The sequence below is a fragment of the Cucurbita moschata genome, unplaced genomic scaffold, assembly GCF_002738365.1.
Source record: "Cucurbita moschata cultivar Rifu unplaced genomic scaffold, Cmos_1.0 Cmo_Scf00005, whole genome shotgun sequence".
NCBI lineage: Eukaryota > Viridiplantae > Streptophyta > Magnoliopsida > Cucurbitales > Cucurbitaceae > Cucurbita > Cucurbita moschata.
The window spans coordinates 2,647,757-2,659,736 of NW_019268521.1; the positions used below are offsets into that span (position 1 = coordinate 2,647,757).

The window sequence follows — 11,980 nt, forward strand, 5'->3', positions numbered from 1 at the left end:
CTGTTTAAAGGTCGGTGGATGGGTCGTAAGCGGAAAAATGGAAAAAAAAAAGTGTAGAAAAAACTTAGTAGGGAAGATGATATTGAATTGAGCACTTACTTTTTAGTCAGCAATAATAATATTGTGAGAAAAAAAAGGACTAAAAAAAAGTTGACTGAATTAATTGTATTTTTGTATGGTAGCTCAAGTCCTTTCACTCTCATTCAATTTGGCAACCACTTGCCCAATTTAAGAAGTGTTGTAATAATGACTTTATATTATAAAATTTAGGCCTCGACCAATTTTGATTACTCATGGTTAGGTTTTTTTTCGATGTGGGTTACATTTTCTTGGTCGAGTCAACTTAATTGTCCTGAAAATAGCGTTACAATCCAACCATTCTTTTAAAATGATTAAGAATGTTTAATGTTTGTAACTGGTGTTAATGATGCGTTGCGACTTGTAAATATTTGATATTTGAACTTAATGAAAGTTTAGTTATTAATGTAACATCATTATAGATAAATATGAAACCCGGACAACCCAACCTGAAAATAGGAAGTTGGATTGGGTTGTAAATGCTCATTTTTTAAAAATTTAAAATATTTAATATTTGTAACTAATGTTTCGTTTTTTTAAAATTAAAAAAATATTTAACATTTGTAACTAATGTTAGTGATGTATAGTAACTTATAAATGTTTAATATTTGAATTATGCACTGTAGATAAATATATTTAAAAAAATAATCCAACAAACGGAGATTGTTAACTCTATTGGGGCTACTTGTATCATCAACCCAACTAGCTTAAAATTTTTTTACGATCAAATTATTTAATTAAATTATTTTAGAAGAATAATGATTAAATAAAAGAATAATGATTAAATAAAAAGAAAATGAAGGAAAAAACAACAAATAAAATAAATCTCAAACCATATAATAAAATCACTGGGAATTTTACAAACACGAAGGAAATGAAAGGGGGAAAATAGAAGAACAATATTATTGGAGAAATTTCTCTCAATTTTATTCACAAAACTCTAATTATTAAAAATGAGATTTATGTTCGTTCTTCTTCTCAAGTGAAATTCATAAGAGATCCTCCATTGATGATCATGCTTAACACAATTGTAATGGAACCCAACAAAATTACCGATGGAGTTGAAGCTATGGCGGACGATCGTGGTGTTGACGGTGTTGTGTCGTTTGCAGAGCCTCTTGGTGATGGTGCTTCTCCTGAGGAAGACGACGGAGATAATGGTGGAGACGGCGGGGAATTTATGGGTGCATCGCTGGACTCAGGTGGGAGTAGACCAATTGGCCCTTCGGTCGACGGCGATAATGCTGGGGATATAATCGGAGAGGATGAACTTGGTGAAAATGCCGGTACCGGAGCTGTTGTGGGCGTGATGGCGTCGGCTGGAGATGGCGAAGTGGAGGGGGAATTGGATTCTGATGATGGTGATCCTGCTGGAGATGAGCCGGGGAGCGGTGATCCTGACGGAGAGGTTGCTCCGGGTATTGTGGAAGTGGGAGAACCGGCCGGGACTGGTGATGTTATCGGTGTTTCGGAACCGGAAGGAGACGGCGAAATGTGTGACCCTGACGGAGAGCTTGCTCCAGGGTAAGGTGAAGTGGGAGAACCGGCGGACCCAGATGGAGACGGCGAAGTGGGTGTTCCCGGACTTGATGAAGGAGATCCGGCCGGGGTTGGTGTGGTCACTGGAGTTCCAGACCCGGATGGAGAAGGCGAAGTGGGCGTTCCCGGCAACGGAGAAGTGGGGGAACCGGCCGGCACTGGCGTGGTCACCGGAGTTTCAGACCCAGACGGAGACGGCGAACTGGGTGTTCCCGAAGGTGGAGATGGCAAAATAGGTGTCCCTGACGACGGAGACGGCGAGCTAGGTGTCCCCGACGGCGGAGAACCAGAAGGAGATTTCGCTCCAGGATACGGCGAACCAGGAGAATGAGAACCTGATGGTACCGGAGCATGAGACCCAGAAGGAGACGGCGAGCTGGGTGTTCCCGAAGGCGGAGATGGCAAAATAGGCGTCCCAGACGACGGAGACGGCGAGCTAGGTGTCCCCGACGGTGGAGAACCAGAAGGAGATTTTGCCCCACCGGGAGAATGAGAACCTGATGGCGCCGGAGAATGAGACCCAGATGGAGAAGGCGAAGTGGGTGTTCCCGACGGTGGAGACGGCGAAATGGGTGTCGCCGATGGTGGAGAACCAGAAGGCGATTTGGCTCCAGGAGAACCAGACGGCGGTGAGGGAGAAACTCCTGGCGGCTTAGCTTGAGGAGGAGAAGGCAAAACCGGAGGCGAGTAGGACGGCGCCGCTCCAGAAGGTGGTGGGGCTCCCACCGTATACGGCGGAGGAGGGCGCTGAGCCAACACAACCACCATCAATTTCTGGCCCTTCTCACAGCTCCCCTGTTTGCCACTAACAAAATAAAAAGGCCCAGAGCGATCAAACTTGAACTCCGAATTCCCATCCTCCAATTTCATAATCGGATTCTTCAAATCACACTTTTCATAACCCTCTTTACTCACCACCAACACAGAATCCAACCCTTTCGCATACTTAAACACTGCCAAACACAGATCAAACATCCAATTTAAAATCAACCAAAAACAGAGCAAAGCCCTGAAATCAACCAAAAACAGAGCAAAACAGATTGATCAGAGGAAAAGCTAAACTCACCAATAACATCATTGACCTGAAACCTGTTTCGATGAGACCAATTATCGTAGCTCTCAGAGGGGTTGAGAACCCACCCATCCTTTCCACCGGCGTAGAACGTATAAGCATGAGAAACAGAGAGAAAACAGGGGAAGAAGAGAATGCAGAGACAGAGGAGAGACGCCATAGCCAATGGAGAGAGAAATGGTTTAAGAGAGAGAGAGAAGGGGTTGGAGGTAGAGAGATGAAGGACTGAGGAGATAAATAGAAGGCGGAAATGGTGACCGTTGCAGGGTGGGGAAATGGGGATAAAGCGCGTAGGAGAAAATGGTTAAGAAGGCACGGCAGTGAGTGGAACGATATGTCGACAATTGAAGAGAGTGTAACGACGTGTCGGTAAATGAAGGGAAAATGGTGACCGTACACGTGGCTGCATCCTACAACAGCTTAGGGTTTTGAATTCAGAATTAATTTTGGATTTTACTTATTTCTGACGCCGTTTGTACCACCTGGATTTTGTTTTATTTTCCTACCGCTCTTGACAGGGGATTTAATTTTCTCCCTATTTTCACATAATTATTAAATTTTAAATTTATTGAATTATTAAATTTTTAGTTGGGAAAATTTCACCCAAAATTAATTCAATTTTATATAAATTATTCTTTTAATTATTATGATCTACGAGACATAAAATTAAAATTAAAATATTCTTCAACTTTTAAACTCGTTAATATTTTGTTTTAAAAATACCCTTAGACTTTCGAGGATTTCAAAAATATTCATAAACTTTTAAGAGAAGTTGGAAACTAATATATGAGATGTCAATAAATGGTAAAAAAAATATTAACTTTTTTATAAACATAAACGGTTTAATGATATTTTTAAAATTTTATGAGTATTTTTTAAATAATACTAATAAAGATATTTTTAAAATAAATTTTGTAAAGTCCGAAAATATTTTTTAAATGCTATTAAAAGTTAAAGGATATTTTTTAAATAACAATAGACTGCGAATTTTAAAATTTATTAAAATATAAATAAAATTTGAAAATACAAAAATAAAAAATAAAATAAAAACCAAAATAGTATTTTTAATCTATTAATTTTTGGGTGTTTTTAAGTTTATAAATATATATTTTTTAATTTGGTATAATAGTTTTATCCACGTGAATTTTATCAATTATTTATCGGTATTTTATAATAATCTAAAAATATTGATTCGTTATTTATGTCGGTGACACTTATAAACATGTGAAAACACTGTCATGTCAACGACAACCATAATTTCATCGCTAGGTAAAAAATCTTATAATTCTTTAGTAATATCTAAATAATAATAACATTTATTTTATTATTGAGCGAAATTAATATCTAGAATTAATAATATTATTATCATTTTTTAGTTGAACTAAGAGATTATTATTTATTTTAAAAATAATTGTCCTTAATTATTTTTAGAATTAAGTTATAACTAAAATCATTAAAAAAATTACAAAAGACAAAAAGAATCAAATTACTTTCCTAAAAAAATTACAAAAGGCCATAAAGTAGAAACGAAGGAATCTCTTTAACCAAATATTTGGTTTAATTAATGTTAATTTCACTATGAACATGTCTTTAATTTACTTTAACATCCTTTAATTTTCTATTATTTAAATAATAATATTCAAAAAGTTAGATTTATTAAAATTAATAAATTATTGATTGTTTTCTTTAATATTTTTTAAAGTTCATGGTAGAATCACAGGCTTTCTTTAAACATTAGCTCTTATCGTTTTTTCAAAAGTCCTCGTAGCAATGATGATAGTGTTCCTTCGATCTTCATCGTAATTAGTCAATGTGAAACTACTCCTCAATAATCCTCGCCGTTAATTTTTAAAATTTTAAACTATATTGTGAACATAACATATATACAATCGGGATTTGAGAACCCTTTTAAACACGACTTAAAAATTTAGGAACTTATAACTCGACCTTTAAAATTAGAAGGTTTAATACGTCGGAGTGTTACTCTTTCGGAAAGACTTTGCATGGATGATAGCAACATGTCAATGGAAGAGACAAAGAAAGTGGGGATTGATCTTTATTGATGTGGCTAAACAAGGAGTAAAATATCGTCATGCCATGTCTATTCATTCTTGTGTTATGTGAGAACTCCAATGTCGATATTAGGAGCTTGTAATCTCTCGAGATCAGGATCTTGATAAGTTGGGCCACGTCTAAACTCTTTGTTTTTGTTCGAGAAGCGAGAATGGAGAAGATTTTCTTATGCCTGTCCCCGCTTCTTGTTTTAGCAAAATCAATCGGTGGCAAGAATTCTCTGTGAATAATTCTCGGAGATCGAGTTCCATGTGCAGAGTTTTTTCCATTTTAATGTCTTCGAATAATTTTTAATTTCCATTTTATAATATAATTTACTTAAAAAAAATAAAATATTATAATAAATCCAATAATATGAGTTGAAAATTTCAATATTACCGTCATCTCCCCTTGAAAAAAGTATTTTTTTTAATATATATTATATATAATAAGTTAATTTTATATATTAGTTTTAATATATTCATATTTATATATAAAAAGTGAGGTGAGACGAGTTAAAAATTTAGGTCAGGTTAGAGACAAAATATAATCTTCATTCTCGACTCTATTTAGCTAGCAGTGACTTGATTCGTTCTCTCTAGCGTTGGCTTAAAACTTTTATTATATTATTTTAAAAATAAATTTAAATCAAACTATACTTAGCCACTAAATCAAGTTTTGGTTTAGTGGAAGGAAGTATGACTGGTTTACCAATAGTTGAGACCCAATCGGGAGATGTTTCAGCTTATATTCCTACTAATGTAATTTCCATTACTGATGACAAATATTCTTATCTGCCGATTTATTCAATGTTGAATCAGATCTGCTATTAATCTGCCGCTCAAATTAAAGCCATGAAACAAATGGCTGGCAAATCAAATTAGAATTGGCTCAATTAGTTTCTGATCTCGATCTAGTCATAATCAATTGGGAAGAGGTCGCGAGTTCTCAAACAATCCGAATACAAAATCTCCAATCAAACCCGTTTGAAAAAGATAAAAATAAAAATAAAATATTTATAAAATTAAGTTGAAGGGCTATTTTTATTTTATTTAAAATTAAATTAAATGGCTATTTTTTAATTGATTATTGATAAATTCAAGATGTGAAAGCCAAATAATAACATGAAATTTTCAAAACCATAATCCCATGACCTAAGTAGTTACATTATAACCTAATGAAATTATTTAGGAGTTGTTACAAATCATAATTACATAATGTTTTATTATTTTTTTATGGTCAAAGTATTTAAATGTCAACTAAAATATTGGCTCTTTTTAACTTTGCTTCTCACTTTTTATTTTAATAATTATTGGAAATCATCATTTGCAAATAATTAAATAACAATAACTTTAGATTTTATTATTTATACTATTTTGTCTTTTAAATATATATATTAAATTACTAACCTTTTCCAATCTCCTGCTTTCATATCCAAAATTTTAATTATTTCTCTAAATCATGTTAGACGAACTCACTCTCCACAATGGTATGATATTGTCCACTTTGATCATAAGCTCTCTCGTGGTTGTGCTATGGGCTTCCCAAAATGCCTCGTATAAATGGAGAGAGTATTCTTCAAACTCGAGTCTAGAAAAATATTTTAAATAAACGAAAGAATGCAACCGAGAATGAGAACAAATGGGTATTTCAAAGAGCTTACATGAAGAGAGGCAAATCAGATGGCTACAACATGAAAGTCGTCTTTAATAATGGGAATGAAGAAAATGCACCATACTCTAATGAAGCGCATGAGCATGAACATGAGCATGAAGATGACCATGACCATCAACATGTGCATGAACATGAGCATGAACGTGACCATGATCATCAACGTGAGCATGAGCATCAACACGAACATGAGCATGGCTATGATCCTGTTCATGATGATGTGGGTGAGCGGATAGAGGGTGGAACTCAGCTGAACAAAGAGTAAGGCAATAACCAGCCGTTAAACCGGCCAATGACTTTGTGCAACCCTGGATGCATTGAGAGACTGCACCCCCGGCAGGGACAGTCGCCTCCGCTGCCATTGGAAGCAAGACGACGATGCTAAGAGCAACCATCATCGTGACGACGATCAGAACCCTTCTCGGTGTTGATTTAGTTGAGTTCATGATCGTCGTCGTTGCTCTCTCTTGTTTCTTTCTTGGCTCCGCCCTTGGTTGATTTATATAGGTTGAAGAGAAGGGTTGGCTGTTTCAGGTCGTTGGCCAGGAGCTGGAGAGAGCTTGTGTGGTGCAGGCAGCAGGGGCAGATTAGCCCAAGAATTTGAACTCTAAATTTAGAATGTTGGAAGTCAAATAAAATTTGGTTGGTTGGCCTTAAAATGGGAATGTTTTATTTTATTATCCAACTTGATTGGTTAAAACATTATAATCTAATACGAGTATAGGGTTGCCCGTCCAAGTCCATATTGTCTTCTTTAGTCCATTTTAGTAAATATTGTCCACTTTAGCCCGTTAGAGTGAGCATAGGACAAACGATTTGAAGCCGACTTGTAACAACCCAAGTCCACCCCTAGCAAATATTGTCTGCTTTAGCCCGTTATGTCTCATCACAAGTCTCACGGTTTTAAAACGCGTCCACACCCATATGAGGAATGTTTCGTTCTCCTCTCTAACTAATGTGAAATCTCACACGACTCACAGGAAAAGGACTGGTGCTCGAGCTCGAGGCAAGGGGAAATGGGGAACGGAATTAAATTAAATAAACCTAAAATAAGAACTTTATAATCCCAAATACCACTAAATAATCAAAATCCAGCTCATACATTTCTAGGATTCAAATTTGAGTTTATTCTCATCATAGTTATTGCAGCTAAGAATCAAGTCAAAGCTGGATTTTGCTTACCTCCATGATCAGACAGCTCAATTCTTGTCCACTTTGAACGAACTATTAATATCAACAGTGTCAAAGTTTGGCATAACAAGCCACAGATCAAACCAATCCACAACCCCTGCACCATAACACATTATACGATAAGTTTCGATAAATTTGAACGTTTAAATCCTATTTTAGTCTTAGAATTTCCGTGTTCGTTCGAAAAAAAACGAACCATTTGAATCCTTACCGTGGCATAAAGCTTCATTCTGAATTCCAGAAAGACTGCTGTTGAGATACCAACAAGATAGAATGTAGCTAAGTTTACAACCACAACCATGTGTTGCCAACCACATCCTCTAGCCACCCCTGCAAGTCACGACATGTGAGACGAAAAAACGGATTTGTAAAGGAAGAACGAGAGGGAGAGCAGTTGTGGGAACCTGATAATACGCCTTGGACGGAGTCGGCGAGCACGGAAATGGTGAGAAGGGGTGTCATGGAGGCAAAGGCTTGTATAATTACAGGACTACTACTGAAGAATCCTGCCCAGATGTTGTGGCCAAATGCTAGAAGAAGAACGACTGAAAGGCCTAGAAGGAATGAGAGTAGAAGAGTGACAAACATGGCTTGTCTTGCTCTATCAGGGTTGCCTGCCCCCAGCTCATTTGACACCCTTGTGCTGTTCAAGATGGTTGTGTCTTTTGTTATGATATTGGAGGGAGAGGGCATGGAGATAAAAAGGAAGTAAAAGAGAGGAGATTTGTGTACCTTGCAGCTGCACTGAGTCCATATGTGATCATGTAGGCAATGGCTTCTGTGTTTACACTTTTCAATGCATCATTCCAAAGGGAGATATCAGTTCATCGTTGTAAATAGATTTCTAATGCTTTTGACTACTTGAAAAGCACTTTTCAAAAAGTGTTGTAACGGGATAATTCAAGGATTTTTTAATGTGCTATAAAAAGAACTCATGAAAGCATTTCTTCCGGATACACTTTGTTAATGAGTTCTCGGTTGGGGAGGAAAACGAAACCTTCTTTATAATGGTGTAAAAGCCTCTCTCTAAGAGATGCATTTTAAAATTTTGAGGGGGAAACCCAAGAAGGAAATCCCAAAAAGGATACTACCAGTGGGCTTCGGCTGTTACAAATTGTATCAAAGTCAGGTTCTAGGCGATGTGCCAGCGAGGAGGTTGAGCCCTGAAAGGGGTGGACATGAGACGGTGTGCCAGCAAGAACGCTGGCTTTGAAGGGGGTGGATTGGGGGGTCCCACATCGATTGCAAAAGGGAATGAGGTCCAGCGAGGACATTAGGCCCCAAAGAGGGGTGGATTATGAGACCCCTCATCAGTTGGAGAGGAAAACTAAACATTATTTATAAGGGTGTGAAAACCTCTCTCTAATAGATGCATTTTAAAATTTTGAGGGGAAACCAGACACGAAATCCCAAAGAGGACAATTGGACGGTCACAAATGGTATCAAAGTCAGGTTCTAGGCGATGTGTCAGCGAGGAGGTTGATCCCTGAAGGGGGTGGACATGAGACGGTGTGCCAGCAAGGACGCTGGCCTCGAAGGAAGTGAATTGGTGGGTCCCACATCGATTGGAGAAGGGAATGAGGTTCAACATGGACACTAGGCCCCAAAAGAGGGGTGGATTGTGAGATCCCACGTCAGTTGAGGAGGAAAACTAAACATTCTTTATAAAGGTGTGAAAACCTTTCTCTAAGAGATGCATTTTGAAATTTTTAAGGGAAAAGCGAGAAAGAAAATCCCAAAGAGGACAATATCTGCTACCGATGGGCTTGGGCTGTTACAAATGGGATCAAAGTTAGGTTCTAGGCGATGCGAGCGAGAAGGTTGATCCACGAAGGTGGTGGACATGAGACGGTATGCCAGCAAGGACACTGACTTTGAAGGGGGTGGATTGGTGGGTCCCACATCGATTGGAAAAGAGAATGAGGTCTAACAAGGACACTAAGCCCCAAAGAGGGGTGGATTATGAGATCCCACATCAATTGAGGAGGAAAATGTAACATTCTTTATAAGGGTGTGGAAACTTCTTCCTAAGAAACTCGTTTTAACACCTTGAGGGGAATCCCAAAAAAGAAAGCCCAAAGAAGACAATATCTATTAGCAGTGGGCTTGGGTTGTTACAAATGGTATCAAAGCTAAGTTCTAGACGCTATGCCATCAAGGAGACTGAGCCTCGAAGGGGAGTAGACACGAGCCGGTGTGCCAACAAGGACGTTGGGTCCCGTAGGAGGTGGGTTGGGGGTCCAACATCGATTAGAGAAGGGAACAAAGTCCAACATGTACGTTAGCCCCCAAAGAGGGGAGGATTGCGAGATCCCACATCAGTTGGGTTAGATAACAAAACATTCTTTATAAGGAAGACACGTTTTAAAACTTCGAAGGAAAGCCCAAAAATGACAATATCAGGTAGCTAGCAAAGGAACACAGAAGATCCTTACCAAATTGCAATCAAAGAGGTATTTGTTTCCGAGTTTGGAGCCAATCCAGCCAAGAACACAAGAATCTCAAATGCCCAATACTCCAAACTGTTCACATAACCATATATAAAAGCATCAAATCCCAACCCAATGAACTACCCAAACTAGAAAACAAAAGAAAAGTGTCATAAAGCTCCAAAATATGCAACAACACACACACCACCAGATTGTAAAAAGCTACACAAAAGGAAACAAAAGTTCAAAAGCACTAACCAAACCATTGCAGCAGATGGCAAAGCAAGTTTCAAATTGAATACTATGTAACTAAAAGCTTCAACAGAGAATCCTTCCCATGTACGCTTATACTTCTCACACTTAAACACATAAACAGCCACAACCAAGAAAGCCACCCACAATGAAATAGAAGCTGCCATAGCAGCTCCTTCCAGCCCCAAACTCGTCCAGTTCACAAAACCATAAGCAACACCAACATGAAGAACCAACGGAATTCCAGAAAGCACAGCCAAAAACATAACATCAGATTGAGCCTGGATAAACCTCACACTATTCTGCAAAAACCCATAAGCAAACAGCCCAGGAACCAGAAATTTCATATACCGTGCAGCCGTTTTCGACACGGCGGGATCTTGCTGCAGCAAAATCAAGACCGGCTCTGTGTAGAACCAGAGAAGGGAAATGAAAATCGAGAAGGAGAAAGAGATTATACACGATGATTGCAGATGAATCCCTAAAAATCGGTACAGTTTCGCCCCAAATCCTTGGCCACAGAGTGTCTCCAATGCGCCACTCAAACCCGTCTATGAATCGGTTCAAACAAGTAATTAACAAACGCAAAATGAAATAAACACGAAAACGATTAAATACCGAAAAGGGGAACAAACCATGAAAGCGAATCCGGTGACGGTGGCCCAGGAATTAGCGAGAGTGGCTCCGGCGAGTTCGAGGTCGCCGAGATGACCGGCGAACATGACGGAAATCAAAGGGATTAAGTAGTAGAAAACATTAGTGAGAATCATGGGAAATGAAATGGAGAGCTGTTTGTTGAACTCCTCTTTATCGAACACTTTCTTCCATGAATCGGAGGCGTTTGGTCGGTCGCCGGCATCGGAAACTTGGAGAAGAGGGTCGTAATCGTTTTCCGGCATTGTGTTGTGGTTCAGAAAGTGTTGGGAGTTGGAATTTACAGCGACGAATCTGTGGTGGCAGTAAGAGAATCAGATGTAAACGTAATGAAATTGGAGGGAAAGAAAGAAAAGAAGAACACGGAACTAATTATGATGACTCCGGTGTAAGCTGTGATAACCCATAAACAAGGGGTCTATGTAGAGTAAGTTCGAACTATTTTTTTGTTTGTAATGTGGAAGAAGCCACTTTACAACATATATCCATATATCACACCAAATATATAAATAAATAAAAATAATTCAAATTTCACATTTGTTTAAAAAAAATTTAAAAAATACCCGTGAAATTTTAAGAGTGTCATTTAACACTCGGTAACTCTACTATTTTTAAATTTTTTAAAAGTATTTTTTTAATTTTTGTAGTTAGAGAATATTTTTTAAATATTTTAAAAGTTTAAAGATATTTTTTTTTAAAATCAATCCGTCTCTAAATTTAAACAAAAATAGAACTTTATAAATTGAATATAGAGATTAATAAAATATTTTCAAAATAAATGTTAGAATGGAGTGCTTTATAATAATTTTTCATTAATCTAATCCTCTATTTTCTCTATTTATTTATAAAAGAAAAATTATATCAAGGTTGGATGAATAAATAAATTTAAAAGTTTATTTTTAAAATTAATTAATTCATTTATAAAAGTTATATTTTTTTCAATTATAATTTATTGATTTTTGGAGTTATCAAGTGATTTATATAACTAAATATACTAAATAAAAAGATATTTATATTTTATAGTAAATGTAAAAGAAATCAG

The 11,980-nt window shown here is 37.3% G+C and overlaps 2 protein-coding genes across 5 annotated transcripts; both read right to left on the reverse strand.

The window, feature by feature from the left end:
• Positions 1 to 953: 953 nt before the first annotated feature.
• On the reverse strand, positions 954 to 2,981 carry LOC111442818 (early nodulin-like protein 2). 3 transcript variants are annotated; one of them, XM_023080358.1, is made up of 3 exons: positions 2,684 to 2,981; positions 2,062 to 2,570; positions 954 to 2,001 (listed from the first exon to the last, which is right to left on the reverse strand). In XM_023080358.1, the coding sequence occupies exons 1-3, from the start codon at positions 2,847 to 2,849 to the stop codon at positions 1,057 to 1,059; spliced, it is 1,620 nt and encodes a 539-aa protein (XP_022936126.1). In that variant the 5' UTR covers positions 2,850 to 2,981; the 3' UTR covers positions 954 to 1,056. The 3 variants fall into 3 exon arrangements, with proteins under 3 accessions (XP_022936126.1, XP_022936127.1, XP_022936125.1); XM_023080359.1 differs by having other exon boundaries at positions 954 to 1,311; positions 1,378 to 2,570; XM_023080357.1 differs by having other exon boundaries at positions 954 to 2,570; positions 2,684 to 2,980.
• Positions 2,982 to 7,441: 4,460 nt separating this feature from the next.
• LOC111442820 (protein DETOXIFICATION 19-like) lies at positions 7,442 to 11,396 on the reverse strand. 2 transcript variants are annotated; one of them, XM_023080363.1, is made up of 8 exons: positions 11,308 to 11,396; positions 10,920 to 11,232; positions 10,291 to 10,835; positions 10,039 to 10,125; positions 8,336 to 8,392; positions 8,008 to 8,246; positions 7,815 to 7,933; positions 7,442 to 7,700 (listed from the first exon to the last, which is right to left on the reverse strand). In XM_023080363.1, the coding sequence occupies exons 2-8, from the start codon at positions 11,181 to 11,183 to the stop codon at positions 7,569 to 7,571; spliced, it is 1,443 nt and encodes a 480-aa protein (XP_022936131.1). In that variant the 5' UTR covers positions 11,184 to 11,232; positions 11,308 to 11,396; the 3' UTR covers positions 7,442 to 7,568. The 2 variants fall into 2 exon arrangements, with proteins under 2 accessions (XP_022936131.1, XP_022936130.1); XM_023080362.1 differs by having other exon boundaries at positions 10,920 to 11,396.
• Between the last annotated feature and the right edge of the window lie 584 nt (positions 11,397 to 11,980).

Bases quoted from the DNA above. Each gene is read 5' to 3' on its own strand.
- LOC111442818 (XM_023080357.1), bottom strand. From the start codon at position 2,849: ATGGCGTCTCTCCTCTGTCTCTGCATTCTCTTCTTCCCCTGTTTTCTC. The intron at 2,571-2,683 runs GTGAGTTTAGCT...TGTGTTTGGCAG, and splicing joins TCAGGTCAATGATGTTATTG to TGTTTAAGTATGCGAAAGGG.
- LOC111442820 (XM_023080363.1), bottom strand. From the start codon at position 11,183: ATGCCGGAAAACGATTACGACCCTCTTCTCCAAGTTTCCGATGCCGGC. The intron at 10,836-10,919 runs GTTTGTTCCCCT...ACCGATTCATAG, and splicing joins TCACCGGATTCGCTTTCATG to ACGGGTTTGAGTGGCGCATT. The intron at 7,934-8,007 runs GTTCCCACAACT...CGTGACTTGCAG, and splicing joins CGTCCAAGGCGTATTATCAG to GGGTGGCTAGAGGATGTGGT.